The 24,695-nt window shown below is 41.0% G+C and overlaps 2 protein-coding genes across 6 annotated transcripts in view; both read right to left on the bottom strand.

Moving 5' to 3' along the window:
* Positions 1-279: 279 nt before the first annotated feature.
* LOC119560561 lies at positions 280-1,263 on the bottom strand. Its single transcript, XM_037874082.1, has one exon. The coding sequence runs from the start codon at positions 1,124-1,126 to the stop codon at positions 389-391; it is 738 nt and encodes a 245-aa protein (XP_037730010.1). The 5' UTR covers positions 1,127-1,263; the 3' UTR covers positions 280-388.
* Positions 1,264-3,501: 2,238 nt separating this feature from the next.
* Positions 3,502-24,695, bottom strand: part of LOC119563437 (acetylcholinesterase) — a 39,299-nt gene continuing 18,105 nt past the window's right edge. For 2 of the 5 annotated variants that reach the window (XM_037876827.1, XM_037876828.1), the window contains exon 6: positions 24,542-24,678. Coding sequence is in view for 3 of the 5 variants with exons in the window: in XM_037876823.1 (XP_037732751.1) it covers positions 10,157-10,272; positions 13,174-13,337; positions 13,458-13,621; positions 17,896-18,045; positions 18,960-19,102; positions 24,471-24,678 (945 nt within the window). In the remaining 2 variants the exon portion in view is untranslated. Of the gene's footprint in view, positions 3,861-5,108; positions 10,273-13,173; positions 13,338-13,457; positions 13,622-17,895; positions 18,046-18,959; positions 19,103-24,470; positions 24,679-24,695 lie in introns of those variants that run through there. The other 3 variants (XM_037876826.1, XM_037876823.1, XM_037876825.1) reach the window with 3 other exon arrangements.

The raw sequence follows: 24,695 nt of genomic DNA, 5'->3' as shown, positions 1-24,695 counted from the left end.
ACGTTCTTAATTACATCTTTAAAAAAACTCATTTGATTTTATATTATTCCTAACAGTCTTGAACGTCATCAGAGTTCTCAAGTACCCATTTATCCTAGGGTAAGATGAAAAGCAAATGCGCTAGGTTTCATAATTCTTAATTAGCTCGAAAACTGAACTAGAAGTCGTGAATCGCGAAACTTGTTCGTACAATCCGATCGGTTATGCTGGAATGACAAATTATGTATGCATAATCAGCCTGCCAGACAAAGTTGTAGTTTCACAGAGAGATTCACACAATTAACGAACAGATTTATATATTTTTCTTTCAAACGAGACCAGGGAGTACAACGAAGGCAGTGTCCTATGCATATGCATGAGTTGTCGCTGATTCGCTAGAAAAACAAAGTTAGGTAGAATGGATGGTTGGATGTGTTGTTGTTGAGGCCACAGGATCTATTTCGATATCCACGCATTCATTTTCTACTGGTACTGGCTGCTGTTGAAATCGGCTGATTACATCCACTATAACCAGTCCGCCCACGACGCAGAATCCCGCTAGGTACAGGTAAAAGATGGGGCTGTTGGGAAAGGAGTACTCATCCTGCCAGGATCCCTCAAATCCCAACCTCTGAAGATCGGCCAGGGTCGTTCGCACCGGCAGCCACTTGTTTACCACCTTTCCCTTAAAGATGATGGTCTTTACGCCTCCAAACCGCCTGGAACCCCTTCCCATCTGCTTGTTTCGCACGGCGGACTGATATTGCGACCAAACCGTATAGACATGCCCACCCGTAAACGTGGTTTCCGGTGGGGATGTGTTCTGGTGCTGCATCCGCAGCCGGGAGTCATAGATCTGCCGGGAATTGTGCCGATGGAGCGTCTGATAGGCCTCGCAGATCCTCATGAAGACCTCCGAGTCACGCGTCTGGCTATTCGCATCCGGATGGTACTTCTTCGACAGCTCGATGAAGGCCTTCTTGATCTCCCGGTCGCTGGATCCCACGGGCACGTTCAGCACCTGGTAGTGATTCTCGATCCGACCATGGGGATGCGACATCGAGTGGCTCTGGTACGTGAACCTGGAGCCATAGCTGGCCAGGCAGCGCACCTGTTGGCCGGCACAGGTCTGGACGGTCCTCAACATTCACGTAAATTTTGCAAATCCCAAACCGTTACTCTAAAAATTCTAAATTTTTAAAACTCTTGCTCTCGCATGAAAAAAAAAATGTGTTCGGTTTGTAATTTATTTGACAGCTGCCAACCAATCTGAACTGGATGTGTAGTGAGTGTTGAGTGAAGTGGAATTTCACCTGATCTATCAATCAAGTTCATAATAATTAATTCTGCTAAGGAAACACAATCAGCCGTAGTGATTTTGACTACTTAAGGAAACCTCCGAATTTTGCAGAACAATTGGCAAGTTGAAGAGCTTGAAAATTGGATACCCCAAAAACGTAACCTGAGTCACCGTGTTAAGTGCCCCATATTTGGCAAACGCGGCGACAAACCATTTTGTCAACAGCCGCGATCGATAGAAGATCGACCCTGGGCTATATAAGCCACACCATGGCCAATTCTGTAAACAGAGACACAATTGTGGTATGATTTGTGGGCCATTATCTTCTCCTGACCTTCCGGAAGTGCCAACGAACTTGGCAATGAATCTTCCACGCTTGGAGCGACGCGTGTGCTCTGCATTTGGCCAACTTGATAACCTGATAACTCATGTTACAGAGCCAAGTTGAGTGTTTGGCCAAGAAGCGCCGCACGTGTGGGTGGTATATTCGAGGCAAGTGGGTCATTTCTCTCAGCCGTAGAGACATAAACAATTCCATTGAACTTGGATTTCGCACACTGCGTCAGCGGTTGGGTTTTAGATTACGTCGAAGGCGGCTAAAAATATTTGCTCAAGACATTACTATAATTGTTTTTGATGGCGCATTATACGCAGCTTGACAATTTCCATCGAATCACAATATTTGCACAGCGAGTCATCCACTCACCTACGAATTAGTGTGGCCATAAATGAGAATATTAATAGAGATGCTGCAGTTTATTGTTCGGGATAGTACACCCTCATAAAAGATTTGATTAAAATGAATAAAACATTTCATTGGTATACTATTATTTATCCTAAGCTTTTCGGTAAAAGAAGAATTTTACAATTAATAAAAAGGCTGACAAGTCTTATCAAAAAAATGTTAGCTAACATAAATTTAAACTTTATTTTAAAACTAAAATTTATGGATATTTTAATTTAAAATTTGTGAAGATTCTCATTAGGAAATTTAATAAAAAGATTTTTATCTTTTATTTATTTTCTTTCTGAGTGTAGTTCCCGGCCCATAAAACCTTTCCAATACCAGACTTGACATCATTTGTAGACAGCATATGTTGTCCGGGAATGGAACCCCACCTGCTAATTGGTTTCAGTTGGACGGAACTAAGCCCGACACCTTCTTTGAGTCCCAGGAACAGTGACCTCGAGGCGGCGAGTTCCCAAAACATATCGCGAAAAGCTGTGAACATTTAATTGGAATTGATTAAGCCGCCGGTCCGGTTGTGGATGGGCAGGTCATTAGTGATTGGCGACTGTAAATGGTTCACAGTCGCCGGAATCCCCTTCTATTTATACTAGATCAAAGGGATTTACCACCATTATAATCGCTTGTGCTTCACTGTGCAGCTGCTTAGTTTTTGCTTTTTTATTGGCAGCATCATTTGGCCACAGCCCATATATGTTAATTGACACTAACAATTTGTTTCACAAAGACAGGCCATCTAGCCACGTTTCCGTCGAAATTACCATAGCAAAACACAGTTGCCGGCGAAAGCCCGACCAGGCCACCTCCAAATGCAAAACGATAATTGGAAACTGGTTCTGTTTCTATTGAAGAATTAGCTGGCCCATCCCCAGCTCCAGACCCATCTCCATATCCATCCCCACAGAAAACCTAAGCGAACCGAAGATTTACGACGAGTGGTGACTGGTTGTCTCCGCCGTGTGCTGGCTCATTTATCTGGCCAATATATATATCTTCCGAACACAAGATGCCCCTTTCTTCCCGGCTTATTATGACGGGCCAAGAGTTTTTCATTGGCCTGTCTGTTAGCCAGTTTACGAGGGTTTCTTTCGGGTCTGGGGCTCCATGCTGGGTCAATGGACAGGAACGCTGCCAAGAAGTCTGCGCCGGCTATGGCTCATCGGTTCGATTCGAGTTGGCTCGACTTCTCAGCTCGGTTGGTTTATAGAGTCGCAGCACGGCATATGGCGAAATTTAAATTATTCATATGTCAGGTTGAAGGCTGCTGCGGCTGCTGCTGCCTTTCGCGTGTAAAAACCTATTTGATCGCAAGATTAACTCCGCTCGGCGATTGTCCGCGGATCGATTAAAACTAAGTAATGGCGTCCGCGAAACCGGCTAGAAACGGAAATACTTAAACTTCGCAAATAGACAGAGTCTGCATCAATCAAGCGGAACAATTTTATTTGTATTTCTTGTGAATAACTTTGGAGTGGGGAAGTACGAGTTTCTAATTGTGAGGGTGTCCAGCACATGTCCTCTTCGATATCTTATCTCATCTTATCTTACTCAGTTTCAAACTGAATTTCGAAGCCCTGGGAATTACGTTCCTAAATTCGTCTTATCTAATGTCTCCTTTACAGTCTTCCCTTACCAATTTATTATCACATTCTTAGCCTACCTATCCTATCCAGCCTTTCTGTTGCTTTCCGTGGAAGTAATTTGAATAGTGCCCTGATTAACTATAACATTTGGTGAGAGGTATTTAAAAAGACTCCTTTTAGCCACTAATTAGCCAGGTCTTCAGGTAGACAAACGTTGAGGAGGCCACGCGGGTTATCTGCTGCGCAAGTTCTGCAAGAGAAGATACAGAAACAACATAAACTTTACTAAATATGCCGGGCATAAAGAGACTTAACGACTATGTACTCAAATACTCAAATAAAGTGCCCGTCGACTGCAATGCTAATTTGCATTTACAGAGCTGTCGGCTCTTCTATGCCAGCGACCGCGTTGGGAGCCAAGGCCTAATGACAATGCATCCTCCTCCTTTTATTACCCTTTTTAAATATTGTCCATAGATTTTTATGAATTTTTGGGCTTTAGAAAATGTTCTTTAACTTTAGGACTTTTCGGGTTTGATCTCCCTTAAACTAGTAAAACAATTAGAAGAGTTATCAACAATTTTAATTTATTTTTCCCGAAGTGTGAAGAGATAAAAATCGATTTAATTTATATGCTAACTTCAAGAATATAATTTTCTCGAGAATTGTTTTCATAAAATAGGGTTAATGGCTTTAGTAAAGCAAAAGAGGAAGGCAGAGTGTGTTAATCCAACTTAAATGGTCTGTAGTTTAAATACATTTTAAATAATGTAATAAAATATTACCAATCATAGATAATATCTGCTTTGATTATAATTGGAAATATTTAACAAAGGCCTCAGCCAAATAAAAATAGTTAGTTAGTTAATAGTTATTATTTTATGAATATTTGTAATGGAAAGTAATGCTCAAGATGATTTGATTTTTTATAACTCCGAGTAAGAGCAATGGAGATTCGTTAACCGGTGGAATACCTGAGATAGACTTTTCACAAAGCTAAGCCAGTGTCTGGGGTCGGGGCCACTTTAAGTTTTATTGCGGGCACGAAATGGCGACCGTAAAAGCCCTGAACCCTGGGCAAATTGACAAATGTTGGCACGCAAATTAGGTGGACGGGGCAGCACTACGGTGGGCATTTATGGGCACCTTTCCTTTTAATTTGCCGTGATTAATTTGCATATCTCGGTCTGCAGTCGGCACGCGGAAGTGGCGGCATAATTGTGGATTTATATGCATCATAAATTAAAGTTTTCTGCACTTCGGCTAAGCGAGCTGTAAATATGCGATTTTATTTGGTGTTTATCATTTCAGTTTTTATTGATTTAATGCAAATGCAAAGTGCGGTGTAATTAGCAGTTACTAAGTCGGGAGTGATGGAGCCGTTGTCTCTGATGTTTTTCACAAGGGGCGCTTCCTGAAGCTGATGATGACTTACTGAAAATATGGACAGATGTGCAAATGATCGACGGCCGGGGCGGGAAATAAAAGCGGATTGCTGTTTGTTTAGTACATGATACATGAGTTTTATTTGTATTTTACTTGTATCCATCTTGTATCGATATACAATATATTTCGTAATATAATTTCACTTAAATTTTTGTATTCATTTTGCTGCTTCAATGCGGGTTTCAATTGTTTACACATTACATTTTCTCTTGGTAGTTGCTTACTTTCTCTTGAGTTTCAGTAATCGTATTACATTTAGCATTCAATTTTAATTTGTTTCTTTGTTTAGCAGAATTTCATTTTTTGGTTTCGATTATATGTAGTAGTATGTATATAATATTCAGTAAAATGATCCCTACATTTTGTATGCCCATGTCATATTTTTCAATCTAGATGTATGTCTGTATATATATATGTTTCTTTTTATATATAGTTAATATCTTAAAACAGCAATTATGGTTTGCATATGTTATCTGTTGTCTGCGCGAGGCCGGCACCTCACGAAATGAATGCTCATTTCGTCTTCCTTGAATTTAAAGTAAGTTCTGCGACAATAATAATTATAATTTAATCGTTAACAACGTTCCGTCATTGACACACAAACAAACATCGTCATATACATTAAATAGAGTTCTGCATTAATTTTTGCCTTTGGTTTGTATCTGTTTACTTTTGCTGAACACTAAAGCGTCGCCATCAAATGATATATTCAAATTTGGAACACAAGATGAGGACTTTTGGAGCTGCCATTGTACTAGCTGTATGAGTATGGTTGTCTGTATTCACTTTTATGAGTCTCGATTTATTAATTTTCGATCTGCTCTTGACTTTTGCTCTTTTGCGTGAACAAAAGTTGTCTTAGTTGTTATTTTTAGCTACCTTTTAACTTTATTTGCATTAGTGATGCCCGACTCGAGTATTTGTTTGCCATTAAGTAGTTCCATAGACATTACACATTACTCAAATGGGCAGTTATCTCTGTGTGGGTGTTTTTATGGGGGTGTGTGTGTGGGGGGGGGGCAACTACAACTTGCAATATAAGCTAATCCGTGTGTTCTAAGTGAAAACATATATCTTCAAGCGAGTTTTCGAAACGAAATTCGGGGAATTCAACGGAAAATGCTTGGCATGATTAAAAGCTAACAGTTATAATTACAGTTTTGGTTGCTTAATTGTTTTTTTTTATACTTTTACCTTTGTTTTATTACCACTAACAAGTAAGAACACATATTTAACCACACTTTGTTTTTGTTTTCCGTTCTCTGGCTTGTTTCTGCTTGTATTGTGTTTGCTTGCTGCTTAATTTATACAAATTTCCTACTTAAAAAGTCATAAATCAGAGCCTTACTGCACACCTGCTGCTTTCAAGTGTGTTATCCATAATATATAATTAAACTAAATAAACAATAGGCCATATATTGATATGTATTTGATTTTTATACATAAAAGACTCTGTGTTTTTATTTTACTAAACCTCTTCTCTCTGCCGTTTAATTCTAATTGTGAGAATTGTTGTGATGTCAAATGCATTTCTGTGCCTGGTTTCTTCAGTTTTTATCGTATCATATGTTTTAACTTCATCAGATTTATATTTATATATCTGCTTTTTATGTGAGTGTGTATTGTATTCTATTGTATAGCAATCAACATATTTATTACATTGTACAGAGAGTTTTGTCTACCACCTAGATTTCGATTTTATTATCAGATGTCGTAGCTGATACAATTTTTAACTTGTTCTTAATACACAATAAACAAAAACTTGAACTATGTTTTCTCCGTTTTGGTTTGGGTTTCGATTTCTTATACAAAACACAAACACAATAACCATCTAAGGATGCTGCTCGTGTATTTCCTATTCCTACGCTTCGTCCTTCTATGATGTGTGTGTGTGTACTTGTGTGCGTGTCTGTGTGTGTGACCAGCATGCTTTCATTATTATCATAGATTAGAATATGAGTGTTTCCGTTTCCGTTTCGATTCGTTTATATATAAATTCTTTTACAATTGGCAGACTACTACAGCAAAAGCACACTGAGATGTGTTCGTGTGAGAGAGTTGGTGCGTGTGTGTGGTTGTCCTATCCTTTAATATATATACTTTATAAAGATGACCTGGAAGAACCGCAACGAAAGCCATAATCTATACAAATCATACGAGTAGCGATTAGTGCACGTTCACCAAAATAAGAGACGACGAAGTGTCCATGTCCATGTCCATGTATAAAAATTTAGATCTATAAGCATAACACTTGGAATTTGTCTTTCATTCGTTTGCTCCTTTGCTTCTAAGGCGAAATATTATATTGTCAATTCTTTGGCTTGAGCCGAAAACCATGCAAAATGACAAAAAAATATTCCTAATTTCGGGTGAGACGAAAATAAGGGGGGTTGGGGGTGTTGGAAATGCATATCAATGGTAATATCAACGTAGTCGTAGAATGAGTACTTTTCACTTCTCTTTTATTCGAAGGCAGAAGGCATAATACACGTAAAACCCGTGCATTTTCTCTTTGATATCTATTAACTCTATGCTCTCTGTGAGTGGACGCACAGTTAACACTGCCTTTGGTGACCTCTGACCCCATTACCCCACCTGACCTTGGAGGCCGGCCAAGTGGGCGTGGTCCTGGCACAGGCAGCACTCGCTTTGGCCCACTCTATCTACAGAATGGATTAACTATCAAGTCTAGTCTTGGAACCGGTTACTTTATATACCTAGGTTTACTTTTTCTTTTTTTTGGTTTCGGTTAAGAGGCGAACGTGGTGCAATCATAGGGATAGGGAATAGGGTTTAAAGCTAGTTATCTTGGAGTTCGTCTCACACTTTTTCGTGTCCACAGTTTTAGACAATGGCTTAGTACAAAATTTTAAAGTTATTCATCGTTTGTTAATATCTCCATTTTACGCAATTTCGGTTTTTGTTTTCATTTCGCTTCTTGCATGGTATAAAAATATAAATGTTCCACATATACTTAAAAAATCCTTTTGTTTAAGGTATTATTTCGCATCATGCAGTGTTTTTATTTGTTTCGTTTTGTTAGTTGTCTTGTTTGTCCCTTTAAAATGTATTTAAAGTAATGCATAACTTAGGAATGCCTTGTGGATCTGCTGCTTCTTCTTCCGATTCGCTTCGCGCACAATTGTTGAATTATTCGTTAATCGCGGTGCAATTGTCGTATAACTATGGGGAGAATTCTAAGTGAGTGGCTTGATATCGTTGCTTGCATTGGTGTTGGTGTTGAGTACGAGTAGTATCAGATATAACGAAATCGAACACAGTGTCCTAAGTGCATTCGTCACCTGGCTAGAGGGTCACATAAATTTTCCTAGATGCTACAGTTGAAAGCGAACATCGCTCAGTAGGCCTCGACCACAGTTCATACCTAATACAATACAATAATCGTTTATTTATTTTGGTTGTCCATTGGTTTTCGTTTTTTGGTTTGGTTTTTGGTTTAGGGGTTTTCTCATTTATTGGTTGGTTTTAAAACTTTCAAATGTTAGCAAACAGTTAATGTTGTTGTTCTTCATAAGTCTAATACTTGTTGAATCTATGTATTATCAGATAGTGTGTGGTATTATAATAATTGTTGATAAAAATAACTTAATTAATATCAGTGTGGCTTACGTTAGTAAATTTCGAAAGGGTTTCGATTTTTCATAGTTAATACATATTGATATGCCTTTAATACGATTACAGAGTACGGTTACGATTACAGATTACAATTACGATTACTCATTAGCTCTCATTTAGTCTGCGACACACACTGAACTCTAGGGTTGACAATGATCTTTATCTTTCATTTTCTGGATTTACGTTTTGAACAATATTTATTTATAGATATAGACATACCAAGTACATGTACGTTACTCATTATACAATACGTTTTGTGTTTAATCATTGATCCAATTTCGCTATGTGTATAAAATTTCTAATTACCATTATTCAGTATTAAATCATTTCATTATTCCTCCGTCCCCTTTTCTCACTAAGCCAATTTGTAAAACGTTTAGTACAAATACAATAATATACTGATATGTTTTGCATTATAAATATCATCGTCGTCTTCGTCTTCGCCCCGAACTATGCTTAAGCGTCATTTTTCGATCGATTCTTTATTACAATTTATCAATTTGTTTCGCTTTTGTTCGCTTCGAAAAAATTTGTCTTGGGTAGTGCTTGACTTGGGGCTACATTTCCTTTTTGGTTTTAATTTTTACTCCCTTCGTTCTAATAAACCAATGCCAATTTTTGTACAATACAATTGTTGATTTTCCGAAAATTTCCATTTGGGTTTTTCTCATAAGAATTTTGTGTGGTTACAATTTTCGTGTGTGGTTTTTCCTTGGGAAAGTAAATCGAAATCAAACGAACCCTCAACCTAAGCATGAAACCAATGCAATTTGGCCAAATATCGTTAGGCAACAAGGACTTTTTCGAATTGAATGCTAAAAATTGTGCCATTAAATGCGCTCAAAGATCGCTCAAGAATGTGGGCGTGGCAAAAAGTGTCTGTCATCTGAGCGAGTTTTCCGTTTCGGTAAACGTATCTGTAAACTTTGTTTCTTTTTGGCTGCCAGCGAAGGCATGACAAACATTCATTTTTCTTCTATTTGCATTAATATTTATCAAAAATTCCGTCCGTCCATTCTTTGGCCAATTTCTTTCTCAAATTAAGCAATTTAGCATTGTGCTACACAAAACAATTTGGTTTGGGCCTGGCCTATGGCGCGTGGCGTGTGGCATGTGGCTACAGTGGTCTTTGGAGTCTGGCCGGGGTGTCCAGGGTCCTTCCAAGGACCCTGCCCGACCCTCCGACTGCCTAAGGGTGCGTAGAGCTCTAAGTTCAATTTACAAATGTTCAGCAATTGCCATCGACTTGCTCAAACCGATCCTACTAAATTCCGTAAACAAATCTCCTGCTCCTACACAAATGTCTGCGCCTACAAAAAATTTGGTTTCCTTCCGCTTGCTAAATTTTATTTATATACTGGTTCTAACTTTAAGTGTGTGTGGGTGTGGCTGTGATGGTGTGTGAGTTCCAGTGTGTGTGTGTGGTTGTGTCTGTGTGTGGTTACCGCCGGAAGTGGTTTTCTTTTAGAAAACCCCTTTGGTTCGCAATGCGGCGCAGATGTAGATCAGAGCAGCGATTCCCAGGAGCTGCAGCCTTGGGGATATGGAAGCACTTCCCGAATCGCCATCGCAGCCTGTACCTACGAAAAAAGAAAGATAACGGAGTTTATATTCAAAATAAAATATAGCACAGATCAATAATGAGTATTTATGTATGTGGGCGGTTCTGGAACAGGTTCTCCAAATCATGAAATTCCATTCTTCTCAACAAAAAGCCATGTTTTCTAATCTACTGCTCTGTTTTCGCTCAAAAGCCATCAAGTGAAGCCAAAAATGATAAGGACATTTAAAGGTATAATCAAAAAAAAAGGAAAGCATTTGGTTTTCGGTGCGAGTTTCGGTGCATAGGTAACCAAAAAAGAAAACTTAGGGAGAATTTCACGCGAACTTACCTTTGACTGACCAAAAAGTCCCTCAGAACGGTCTGCTTTGCATTGTCATATCATTATTTTTTACATTTATGCAAACATATGTTCAGTCAAAATTCGTGTGCTAATTCATTCGAAAGTTGTTTGGCCACAACAAACCAGACAAGATACAAACTTCAAATGGCCCGGCCGGCGATCAGATTTCAACACGCCAAACCAGGCCCAAAGACCGGCAAAGTGTTTTTTTTTCTCTGCTGCTTAAAGTACAGGGATAACTTGCTCAACGACTTATAATTTATAATACCCGTCAGGGGAAGTGCAAGTGTGCAAAATGACTTAAAATCAAGCAAGGCAATAAAACATAGCGAAGCAAATCAATTTCGAAATCAATCTTCAGTCTGAGCTGGGCAATAAATCGCTTTTATAATATCCGAATTGTTCATATTTCTTGAGCCACTCTGTCGCGTGCATTTAATTTTTGCTAATTTGAATTTAAAAGGCTGACCAAACCATAGATTATACGTTCGGATAATGAAGAAATAAATTGGCACAGCCGCAACACCAAAACCACATACGAATTAAATGCGGCGAGCATATTTGAAACACGTGTCGCTAAAAGCTAAAAGCCAAAAACCAAAAACCTAAAACGAAACGAAACGTAGCGAGTCGAAAGAGAAAAGCCCATACAAATGCAAAAGATATTGTATCTACAAGCGGTCTTTAATCCGTATCTCAACGCGTGCGCCTGAGTTATGACATGGCAATCGCGTATTTATCGCGGCCGGTGACATTTCTCGACTCCAGCGGTGCCAGCGTGTCTGGTAAAAACAGCAGGACGACCAGTTCAAGTTCCCATTGTATAAGAATACAAACTAGATCTTGGGTGAAATTTTAAATGGCCATTAAGGCAAATGGGAAGCATTGTTGGCAAGCGCTGTTTGCCATAAAGAATAAACCGCTACATATACAAATGCGAATAAATTAATTGCCAAAAACCTGTTTGCTTTGATTTTAGGATTTCGGGGGGAATAAGGGGAGGTTAGAAAACTTCGGGTGCTAAGTGGCAACTTTTACCGCAGCCAGATCAAAAGTGGAGCTTGTCATATACACACATCCCAATCCAAATCCCCGTCGAATGATCGATTGAGGAGATATCTGCATTAGGAGAGGGGCTGCACCGCCCGCCCTTTCGCGACAAGTCCCCCAGTTCGTTCCCCCAGCCTCATTTGCATACCCGATCGATCGGATTTATGTAAAACTAAAAACCAAAATTAGCTCCTAAAACCACCATGGTTAATTAGCATAAATTAAGTTTTTATTAATTTGTGAGACAGTAATTTTCTTTTGTGCCACTCATCGATTTGGTGGTTTAGTGGTTCGCTTGCGCGCCAGACTTGGTGGCGCGGTCCTCGGCGATGGTGATCTTTCACCCAAAACCCATAAACTCGTCCACTCGCTTTAATGGCTTTTCAGCTTTTACAGTCTTAAGTGCAAACATATAAGAGCCGCTACGCCCACCAGCACACAGTTTAAACTATATCTAGAGACATTCGGATTTTACGGGCCTACCCATTGATCATTGTCAGGGCCAGGCTGAAAACTTTTGGCTTATGGCACATGCATATTTACATTTCTTTCTCGGTCAGTCGTCCGATCTGTCTCGCAACTCATTTCCCTGATTGATGCGCACATTTTGAAAAGCTGACATTGCCATAAATAAAAAACACGGACAGCGGCGAATGATGCTACGCATAAATGAAATAAATTAAAAATCATAACTATAAGATCTTTCACCGAAACAGTCGCGTCAGCCCCCATGACTCACTATTGCGACTAAGTGAAAAGAAAGGAGCTTACAAAGGTAAACTGTATAGCACACAGAAAAAAATAAAGTCTTTCCATTTATTCTTTACACATATAAATTATTTAAGATATAATTTTATTCAACATATAAAATATTTGATGATATTATATTTGTGATATCATCGATGTTATCAGATGGTTTTAGTATTACTCAAATATTAAACAGACACAGAAAACATAGTCAGAAAAAAATAAATATTTTTTTAAAATAACTGACAAAATAGTAAAAATAATAATATTTTTCCCAGTGCACCTCTGAGGCATCATCAATCATTCGAACGGTAAGTGTTCATCTTATCGTATCAGAGCCCCATTGACACTTGCTCTTTGTCCAGAGATTCCCGAAAGAAAGTCTTGGGATAGGTTGGCACTTTAATTGCCGGAATCACAGGTGCACACATTATCCGAGTGAATAATCCACTCGGGACTCGTATGTTTCGCTTGACCAGAGTGAACCCGATTCGCAGCTCGTCTTGAGGTGTGGTTCCGATGATGCCGACAGCCATTAGCGGACTTAATGTCATTTTTTACGATATATCGTAGCGAATACCAAATTTATGTTAATTGTATGCCAAACTTACACACAAACGAAAACGACACAACACAACACAAGGCAGAAACAAGAAGAACACAGACAGAGAAATATAATGGCAAACAAAAACCACCAACGATGACTGTACTTTCATTCACCTTCGGATCGGAGTGTGTCGGGCTGCTAAATCTAGGTATATGTATATCATCATCACTCACCTGCCCAACTCCTGACTTTTGGCAAGTAATCGTTCCAGAACGAACAACGGGCCGCCAAAGGACCTCGAGCCAGTTTCTCGATCTTATCGTCCGTGCTGAAAATATAGTAGACGGGATCCTCCTTGGAGAAGTTGGGCCAATCCTCGCCATCCTGAGCTGGATTTCTGCAATTCGAGGGATATTTTATAAAGCTTTCGTTATGGGATTCGAGTGGAAAACTTGGCTAAGTTTGCCATAAAACTGGGGAAAAGCTCTTGGTGAGAAGCTCGTGCCCCGAAACTCACCCCGTCTTGGCAAACTCGATGACCGAACTGAGCATACGCTTGCCCAGCTCTCGCTCCACAGGTCGATACTGCAGGGAGTTGTTCAGCGGCTGGCCAAAGAAGTACTCAATCTCATCGCCGTGCAGCACGCCCATCCACTCGCCCCACAACGAGGTGCTCGTGCGCTGCAAAAAAGGGGGGAAATGAAGTTAGTACAACAAAAAATACAGAAAAACCCAAGGAAAAGCCGTGAAAAGCCGTCGAAAAATGAGAACAGAGCCGCGCGACACTGTCGTAAACTCAGCCAGAAATTATGCAGATAAACATCTACCCTTCTTATTTATTTATTTGATTTTGCTCGCCTGCTCGCTGGCGTTCCCTGTAAATTGTAAATATTGTCGCAGCATGCCGCGCACTGGAGCGGCGGGTAAAAAAAAAAGAGAAACGAATGAATAAATAAGTAAACGCCCGGTCGACAGCCAGTTCAGAATCCAGCATTTCAGACCCAAAACCCTGGCGCCCTTGACAGGCAGCGGCATTAAATGCTCTCGTGTGGTGCCATTTCACGTATCTCACGGCAGTTTCAGTTTGCACTGCAACTGCATCTGGGGGACCATGATGTTGCGGAATTGCAGGACAGGACAGCATAGGACAGGATAGGACAGGATAGGACAGGACGGGACAGGACAGGACAGGCTGTTGCCATAAGTACGTGCATGTGCGACCACATTGCGTATCCGTCCTATTGTACAACGGACCATGTCCGCCGTGACATCTTCCTAAGGATAAGACCAAAAAACTGACGAGCAAATGCATATGTTCCCGTTTTAGGTTGCAACTTTAAAGCATAACTTTGCAAAAAAAAAATTGTTGTTAAAATTGATATGTTCTTTGTTGTTTAACTAATCTAATTTACCTATCTAAAAATATTATTCTTAAATATTCCTGCACGTAAATAAAAACTACAAAGTAAATTATTCAATTTTGAAGAGCTTCTGAAACTCAACAACATGGGAGGCATACTTTTTGGCTTTGTTGAACTTCGTTAAAGCTACTTCACTGTAGCCACTCTTAGCTTTTATCTGCTTATTTAAATTCTACGCTTGAAACGGCAACTCCAACCCAAATGCTAATTAGGCAATCCCCTTGTAAAATGCAATCTCGTGCAAGGCGAAAAACCAAAGCCCGCCAATGCGATTCTGCTGACCATTAGGCCTGGCCAAGAGCTGAAAGCTGAGGGCTAACCACTTAACCATTCAACTTGAGTTGGCCACAGTCGGGCTCTGCTTGAGCTGCACCTTGACAGGCTGGCAGCCAAGTGCCAAGTCGCATAATGAATAGCGTCCGGGATATGCCAAGGGTAATTCTGGTAATGCGGGGCTTCTCCTCCTGCTCCAGCTCCTGCTCCTTTTGCTCTTTCTGCTCCTGCCAAGCCGTTGGAAATTTATGCGACTTGGCCGTTGGCTGTCAGGACACACGTCCTCTATATATGTACACTCACACGTAACATAAAAGTCCTGCAGTCCTTACGCCTTTTCGTGCAAATAATGAAAAATTGTACGCAGCCGGAGCGGAGGACTAAACTTTTTTGATTTAAGCGCAAAATTGCAAACAGCAGAGAAACTTGGACTCGGAGGTCATAATGAGAAACGCCGTGGTCGAGAGTCTAGAAGTTGAGAGGAGTAGTGAACTACAGTGGAGTAAAGTACAGTGGAGTGCGGCCAAAGCGGAAAATGGGTTGAAGGATAGGGGGGTCGGATCAGGACAAGAAGCAGTTGAGAAGGAAAACTTATTTAAGTGCCAGGCACGTTGCACGCTGCAGTAGTCAGCGGCGAACGGCAAAATGAAACTGAAACAGGAGCCGGGCAAGAGGGTCGGAAAATGTTGGGAAAAGTGGGAGGAAAGTGGGCTGGCTGCCTGGCCAGTCAAGCATGTGGCCATTGGACTGCCCCCTGGTCACCAGCCAAGCAGATAGACAATCTGGCAGGCACTTTAGCAGCTGGCGACCCCATTCGCCATGCTTCGTCGCCCCATCGCGGCCCCGTTTATGGGCAAAGTGAGTTACGAGCTCTGTTGCTGCAACTTGACGGCTGTAATTAAAACTAATTTCATTTGCTTTCATTTCCATTTTTTGGGGCGCCAACCAGCCAACTCCTGCCAGCTAGCCCGCCAGCCTTTTGGCCCCAGCTAGTCTATTGGATTATTAACGGGCGATTTGGTATAAACAATGCAGTCGAACTGGCACCCGGCACGCACTCAGTTTGCATATTGTGCAATCAGCCGGAAGGAGCGACAACTCGACGGGAAAACAGTTTGATTATCACTGTCAACTAGCCCACGGTATGAACCATAAATCAAAAGTGAAGGGTAGTGATTTAAATTAATAGTTATAATGTAAAACATCAATCAGGAAATGATATATTTTACATCATGCAGCCCTTCTTTTTTCACACTGCGTATACGTAATATTGATTTGCCTACTGCAGTGATTTCTTCAGCAAAATAACCACTTATCATCGGTCAATATCGACTTCGAATTGTTGCTGTTAGTAAATATGTATTCAACGAATCGAAGATGGCGAACGAAAAATCAATATAATACACAGGCCACACTGCGTATACGCATTCTGAGAGCTGTGTATTTGTTAATCATTAGGCCGATCCAACTGGGCCTGCAACAAGCCGATATCAATCGACGGCCATAGGCAGCAAGCAGAGCAGCCAAAGTCGTTTAAACAAATAACTGACAGAAATTATGGCCCACACGTGCAGGGCATGCGGGCCGTGACCTCGTAAATTGAAGTTTCATTAGTCGACTCCGCCACCATGCTCCTACGCCCCCCACATTCCCATTCGAAGGGTCGCGATCCAGTAACGATTGCCAGTCCTGTTCCCGCAAAGTAGTTGTGTAGTTGTACGGTTGTTCTGTTCTGTCTGCCCAGGGCGGCCAACCTCCTCAGCTTGTGCGTGTGCGTATAGTTTAATTGGCGCCCAACGAGGGGCTTTTCTGAGCAAGGGGTTCTTCACTCGCTGGTGGGCGTGTGTTGCGTGAAACTTTTGGTTACCATAATTATGGCGGCCAAGGTTGCCAGCCAACAACTCAACAACAGCAGTAACAACTACGACAACGACAACAGCAAACACAATGACCCTTGCCCCATAGGTGTGACATTATGAAGTCCAATCAAATGGATTGCACGCATTCTGGCTGTCTTCAACAAATTGCTTGATTAATTGAAAAATACACACGAAGTGACCGGACACGCCACGTAAAATTGCACTTGACATAGGACTGGGCAGATATCTTTATCCTCTGGCGGTGATTTTTCAATCATAACAAATAAAGCAATTACATGGAAAATGTGCTTGAACGATCGCAAGAGGTTAACGCATTAATTGGCCAATAAAATCGGTACCACATCACTTACTCAACGCACCTATTGGTAATCATCGGTTATGGTGAAATAGTTAGTTTGTAAAATTGTCTATACCATAATGACTTAATCTAAAAAATAAATAACTAAACTTTAAAGCTAATTTTAATTTAATTTTTTGTTTGTGTAATTTAATATTCTAAGATTCAAGGGAAAACCAATCACTTACGTAAGTTGGAATATTTTTTGTTAATTACTATCTTAGCTTTAACCTTCACAGATGCCTGTTCGTGAACTTTTCATTACCTGAATAATTATAGACAATGAAATAACACTGGCTTGTCTTCATGTTCGAGCTATTCTCGGCCAAAAGCAATCAACTAGGGTCTGCTCCTGACCTCATTCTGACTAAAGAAACTTTCACTTTCTGTGCTGCAGATTAGCCGCAAGCAGTGCTTTTTCAGGCGGTTCCCTTCAGCCCCCAGTGCTACACATAGGTCTTTGGGAAACGCCCCACCATGATTCAGACATTAATTATTAAGGTTCACACAGTCGCGTTGACATTTGACGCAGCCTTAACTGCTTTCGTTGGAGATGCAGCCACAGTGGAGTACATCGAGAAAAATGCATCATGCTAAGAGTTACATTTCTTAATGCACTCTTTAAATTAAAAAAAAATTAATAAAATAGGAACTCTAAGTCCTAGTTTTCGTAGTGTAATCCCAAAGTAAGAATGACTTATCTTCATTTTAAATACTACAAAAAATGTAGAAATTTCTTGGACTGAAACAGAAGTTCCCCAAGTGTCGAATACCTGCGACAGTTATCCACTTTGGGGCTGAGCTGGACTACTGCCTGCCATTAGCCTTGTGTGCAATTTTAATGACACGCAAATTGCAGTGGCCTGCGTTCATCGTGGATTTTTGTGCCGTTGCGCCACTTGCGCCCCATTTGACCGCATTACGATTGGACGCACGCGTTTCAACGCCATCTTACGTGTCAAAGCCTGAGAAATATTTAATGGCCGCCAGGCCGTACAGTCCATTTGGTCCGGATACAGTGGTCACCCCCGATGTGGTACTCACGTGTGTGAAGTAGTAGTAGTGCACGGAGGCGCCTCGCTCCGCCAGAGCCTGGGCATACTCGTTGGTGGGGCAGGTGAAGAAGTGATCGCCCACAGCACGTCCGATTTGCTGTTGGTTCTGGTATCCCGGATTGCCCTCCCAGCTGGTGTACTGAAAAAGGAGAGAAAATATTAACTCAAGGGATCAGTGTTTTCATTTTAAATAGTTAAGGTGTTAAGCAAGACCTATCGAAAGAGTCCTTTTGACAAAAGCCCCACGTTGGGCGCCATTTAAATTAAACCAATGCACATGTAAGCAGTATTTTTCTATTATAATATTTACTGGCAACCACAGATAATTAACCGTAAAGAATGGCGTTTCTAAATAGTTTTAGAATTTAATGAAAGCAAAATCGGTATAAAAACTAAATTCTCTGCGTAGCTTCTTAGGTAAAATAGTTTTTTGCTCGCATCATATGAAGACTAGTTCGGAATTTTTGCTAACTTCACGGAAATAAAATCCCCAGCCAATCACGAAATGAAGTTAACTGTCAGTTTAGCCAATTTGCGTTCGCTCTTTTAGAGCTTTTGGTTCGTTGAGAATCTCCGGGGCCAGCTAATTCCAGACTCTGCCCGTTGTCAACTGTCAAAAGCATATCCACTGCTGACGCAAAACGCGCAAAATGAGTTTTCCCGGCTACAGAACAGAGTAAATGAATAAAGCCACTAAATGCAATTCAATCAGCCAGCCGTCACCGTGGACGTCGCATTAAACGTGTTTAGAACATGCAACGATGCTGCTGGTGACACGGAGCAGTCGCACGTTGCACAAATGCACTTTAAGGAATTTTTCTGGATGTACTTGGCAAAAATATTAGCTTTTGGAAACGGCTTTGCCATGCAAAATAAACTAACTAAAACTTGACTAAAGGGTAACGTTATATGTTATAGCTAGAGGCCAAACCAATTTTAAAATGTTTAAAAAATATTACCAATACTAAATTTAACAAATAAAAATGTTTTCAATGTATCTGTCAGATGCAATTGCAGTTGCACCGCGGATGCAACTGCGTAATGGAAAGTTACCTGGAAAATGATGGCCTCGCGTTCCGCCTGCGTTGCTTTGCCGAAAATGTTGTTCATAATTTCGAGATATTTGTCCCGTGGCAGGGCCGTGGCATCGTCCTTATCGAAGTAATCGATGAAATCGTACAGCAAGAAGTAAGTGCCTGTAAAGTGGAAGAGCAGGGGAATAAATGTTTAACCCGTGCGAGGTCATGTCATAACAATGCGGGGTACTGGGTGCTGGGTGAGAAGTGACGCGAGGAGGGATGTTGGCCAATCTGGAAAAACAATTACCACTACAGGCGGCGCTTCAAGATGCCGACTCACAATGGAGGGGCCGTGCCAAGGACACCGCGCTCAGCATTAACCCCAGGTCCTTAGCAGTAGCAGCAGTAGAGGCACCAACACCAACGGCAACGGCAACAGCAATCATAACAGTTTCAGAAGCCGCGGAGAAGTAAGTGAAAGAGTGCAAAATAGAATAAACTAAAAACTCGTGCCCACTACAAAAACAGAAGCCTGAAACAAGAAAGACCACTGAATTGTACTATAAGATACCTGAGCTTGCAGGATGGTTTGGAACTCACATATTCTCTGATGAGAGCAACATATATAAAGTAACTAAAGTTTCCGTTTTGAAATTCTACACAAAATCCACAAAAAGAAAAATAAAAAAAAAAATATTTTAATATCTAAAAATTATTCGCTTTTATTATTTCAGTTATGACAGAGTCACGAGGACATTTTATGTAAGTAATCTTAGAATTGGTTGACCAATAAATTGTCAAAATACAAATGATATTGCGTTATTAAACAATGTTCAATGAACATTCTACACCATACCCGGTTTCCTATATTTTCTCATAAACAATAAACCCTTTCCCTCTAATAATAAAGGGTACGAAAGGCAGGGCGACAGAACAAAGCGGCTCGTAGTTGCCTTTTATTAACTTAATTTTTATGGCACTTGTTGTTGGCCCAGTTGTTGTTCTCTCTGGCTTTTGTCTTTGTCGCACACTTCAAATACGGGCCACACTAACGAACCATAATTGCTGCCTATGAGCGACGACAGCAGCAACACAACAACGGCAGCAGCAACACTTACAGCAGCAGCAGCAACATCAGGACAAATGGTCGAGTATCTGTGTTTGTGTGGGCCGAGAAGCGAGGGCACGTGCAACCCATTCCCAATTTATCTTGCTGGCCCACTGTGTTTATGTTTGCTTCGATTCCATTAAGGTCAAAACCTTATGCAAAGCCAGGCACGAGGGGCTTTGACTTGAATTGCAAACAATCTTGAACGAGCTGATGGAAACTGTCGCTTACTAAAGTCGATAAGTATTTCCCAGAAAAAGGGGAGAGTTCGCCCATATATTTACATTAAAGCAGGGATCGTTTAAGTTTATATGTCGATAATATCATTCTGATTTGATTGAGTTACAGGGAATCATAAATTTAATTCAAATGCTTTGAAGAGTCGTACAAAATGCATAAGCCTATTTTCCATTACATGTCGAAACGACCTTGCGCCTTTCAACTATTACTGGATGGCGGGCATACGCTTTTAATTAAATTGCGAACAACACACTCACTCTGTGGCCACAAATTTCTTAGCTTTTTTTGCGGCAAATCTTACTCACTCCCTCATATACTATGCACGCAGGCGAAATGTAAATACGGTTTTAATGAGTGTATAATTGAGTTAGCAGCAGCAAAAACAACGCCAGCTGATTTGGCCATGCCAGGGGCGCAATTCAGGACTACAACTCGGGTCTACAACTACGGAGCCCGGCGATAAGTTGGCCGTCTCGGAACGCGAAGCAATTAACGAGCAAACAAGCTGTCTTGCACACACACAGCCGAAGGAGACACCACCACACACAAGCACCAGCACAAATACATGCACACTCTCGCAGGATATGCATGCAATCGCGAGTCAGAGGACCTGCCACCGAAAATGAATTATTTAAGCACCGAAAAGTTGGCGCCTCGAGTTCATTGCATACTTTTCGGATGCACTTCAGCCCAAAGAAAATTCTTAATGCGGTTAAAAGCACCTTAAACAGTTTCATACCGTTATGTTTTTAAAGCCAAAAAAATATGAAACTATAAATTAAAATGATGAACTTGTTTAACCTTAGTTCATCTTAAAATCATCTTGAAAAATGCATTAGGCAAACATTTCTGAATGCATTTCAGAATATATATATTACAAACTAATTACCAAAAACCCCATGCAGGACAATTAGTTGAACTATGGAAATATTTTATTTAGGATAAGCATTAGGTGCGCACACAGACACATGCAAATAATTATATATATATTTTTATATAATATCTATATAGTATGCAAAAGAGACGCGAAGGGCAACCGAATTTGTCAAAAACAAACAGAAAAGGATGCTTTCATGTGCGCGGCTCATCGTAATGTATCTGAATTTGTATTCGTATTGTTGCAAATGCTAGATGACCTTGAACTCACAAACACAGCCACAACACACAAGCACACACGCACACACGCTCAGCTGAGTAACGGCACTTGTACCCATGGAAAATGGTGGCAGTTGCCTGGCGGCCATGCACGCACACCTTTTTGGCCAAGAGAAAATAGAAAAGAGAACGGAAAATGGAAAACGGAGAATGGAGAACTGGAGAACTGGAGAGAGCGAACGGGAGAGAAGGCCAGGAGCAGAGAGAAAGCGGAAAGCAGCAGCTGTGAGCAATGAGTGAAAGTGAGCAGAAAAGCAGAAAGCAGAACAGCAGAAAAGCAGAAAAGCACACGTGTCTGCTGGCTTATTCTGCTCCTGGCAAGACGGTAGCCGCAACAACAGCAACTGGCAACTGGCAACCTGCAACACCAAGAACACCAGCAACATCCACTGCCTAACAGCAACAAGAAAATGGAAAGGAAAGCAAAGGAAAGCCATAGCCAAAGCCAAAGCCAAAGCCAAAGCACGAACTGCCACAAAAGCCCCGAGAATCTTCCTCAATCTGTTATACGAAAAACAGAACCCACGAAAAGGGCCTACCACCCACCCACTGCCACCCATCAAAAAAACACCACCCAACGACATCCTGCGGTGGCGGCTTGCAAAATAATAAGAAAAGGAAAACGCAAACGGAAAATTTGTTACAAGTGCGCCACTTACACGGCCTGGCACGGAAAAGCTGGCAACACAATGCACACAAAGAGTTACGCACCAGATTGGGAAGAATAACAGCCAGCGAAGGGATGGGGATACGGATAAGGAAAGGCGGGGAAATTATGGGAGAATCAACAGCAGCCTTTGCCAGCAGAAGGAAGGGTTCCAAACGAACTCGAAATGGGTTTCAAATGCCAATTTCTTATGCCACATAGAAAACAAGATAACGTGGTATAGGTATTGTTAGAATAAAGAATACACACAATTAAAGTTCATGTAAGGTAATTTCTGTATAAAAACAAACAAATCTTTAAACTGAACTATTGAACCAAATAAAATATGTTAGTTAAGAACAGAAAATTAAAAGCAAACCCAAGATTTTATAGATATAAACTTCATTTGAAAACTTGTAAAGCAATAAGGAAACAAGACCACAACATTAACAATAAATATAAACATTTTTCATTGAAATATTAAATTTAAACAAATATTATCCGTAAATAAATACAAAGAGTACTTTAATATATCCTTTATCACCTGCTGCAATTCTATGTGTGTGTACCTATACCGACTGCTTTGATTGATTGTTTTGATTAAATTTGATTCAATGGTGTGTATTAAATTGATTTTTGTTTCAAAACAAACAATTGTCTATATTAACTTATAGCGAACTAAGGGAATCGGTTAGCATTTTGCCTTCCTGGGTAATAAAAAATAATTACGGCGGAACTTTAAGCCAACTTTTAGCGGTAATAGTTTGTTGCCCCTCTTTAATGAAAACCACCCCTCCTGCCCCCGATAACGCTGTGGCACGTGTGGCACTCACGCGTCCCGTTCCGTTCATCAAGTTGAGGGCTCGCTTTTTGCTTTCGCTTTTCCACAGACCACCCACAGACCACCCACAGACCGCCCAACTCCCAACTCCCAACGCCACCCGCTGTCACCTGAGCGAAATATATTTAAATAATTTATGATGCCGTCCCGCACAGCTGAGCGGCATATCTGAGTGCGTGTGTGTGTGGGCACGGATGTTTTTGCTTTTTTCCCGGGGTCACCGCAATTTGCATGGGCGAGTCTGGCAAGTTTCGGCGGCTTTTGGAATTTTTTCGGTATTTTGACTCCGGTAATTCCGGTGCGTTGACACATGCCGCACTCGGGGTACCAAGTTAGCTACATTCGTAATTTGCAATTATTGTGTGGAGTTAAAAAAAGAGGTAGATTCAAGAAAAAAGTTAACAAAAGCTTTTTACTAACTGCCAGTAAGGAATTCACACTCTTTGTAGTACCTTCTCTTTTTTCGAAGCCAAAAAATTATATTTTTTAACTCCCTTCATGTCCTACTTCAAAGCTTCAGCTACTAAATTTTTGTTCTGATTCAAAAACAATTAAGAGACATACTACATTAATTGGGGAATATACTTTATAACTACTTCTAAGCCATTTTAAATCTAAGCTTATTAAAATATATACCAAAATATAATAACAAAGATACTTTATTATTTTTTTGTACTCTTCTTACATTGCAGTACAAGGTTGTACATTAAAAATTCAGTTTCCAACCTAAAGTGGCATTTCATTTTCATTTCCCACACTTGAAATTTAAAGTTTACGAAAACGTAATTTGTGTGCGCTGCTAAGAGGGGAGAAAACAAAAGCCAAAGCCGAAAAAGCCAACAATACAGGACATTACACAAAGTGCAGTTTTGCGACAACCAAGCCAGAACTAAGCCGAGCACAATGTAACCACCAGAACCAGGACCAGAACCACTGCCAGTCGTAGTCCTCGAAACCAGAAACCCAAACCCCAAAACCCACAACCTAAACCCACTAGCCCACCAACCTCCCCCTCGATTCGCCGCTCAGTGTCATGCAATAAACCATAAAAATTAAGCACTCGAGCCAACTGAAAGCACCGAATGCATTACGAGTGCTCGAAATGTGCAGAGGAAAAGCGGAAATTTCTGAAAGGCAGCCCCGGCTAAGCCACCTTCCCACCCATAAAATGACGGGAATAAAATGCATTTTGTCTGCCAGCCAGGCCACAACAAAAAGTGTATATAAATATAAATATATATACTATATATATATAGCTTTGCAGAAAAGTAATAAAATCTCAAATGGATGTAGAGCACCGAGCTGCAGCGTAAAAGTTTTTGGGGCGCGGAGGAAGGAAGCTGGGCTAAAAAGCTTGGCAAACAACATTGGCAATGGTAGTACTTTGTTTTGGATAAAGTTTAGCGCTGACGTCAGCCGCAAAGGATGCAACAATGGCGGCAAGGACGACCCAGAAAATTGGAGGGTATATAGATAAGATGGACCCGGGGTCGGGATGGGGATGGGCATAGTCGTGATGAAGTCACTGGCGGGAGGAAATTGCGGCACCACTCACCCTCATCCCTGACATTTCCCATCAGGATGTCGTAGTCCTTCAGATCCGCCGTCTTCAGCAGCGTCATGGGATCCGCCGGCAGAAAGGCTCCATCGATGGTGGGCGCCGATGGGAAGCTGAGGATGCCCGAGTAGGAGTTCCACTGCTGCACCGATATGGTCTTGGCGTCCACCGAGCGCATGCAGCTCATCACGTGAGCGGGATTGGTCTGGAAACGGAAGGGAA

Source organism: Drosophila subpulchrella, chromosome 3R (genome assembly GCF_014743375.2).
Source record: "Drosophila subpulchrella strain 33 F10 #4 breed RU33 chromosome 3R, RU_Dsub_v1.1 Primary Assembly, whole genome shotgun sequence".
NCBI lineage: Eukaryota > Metazoa > Arthropoda > Insecta > Diptera > Drosophilidae > Drosophila > Drosophila subpulchrella.
This window is presented reverse-complemented; position numbering and strand designations above follow the sequence as displayed.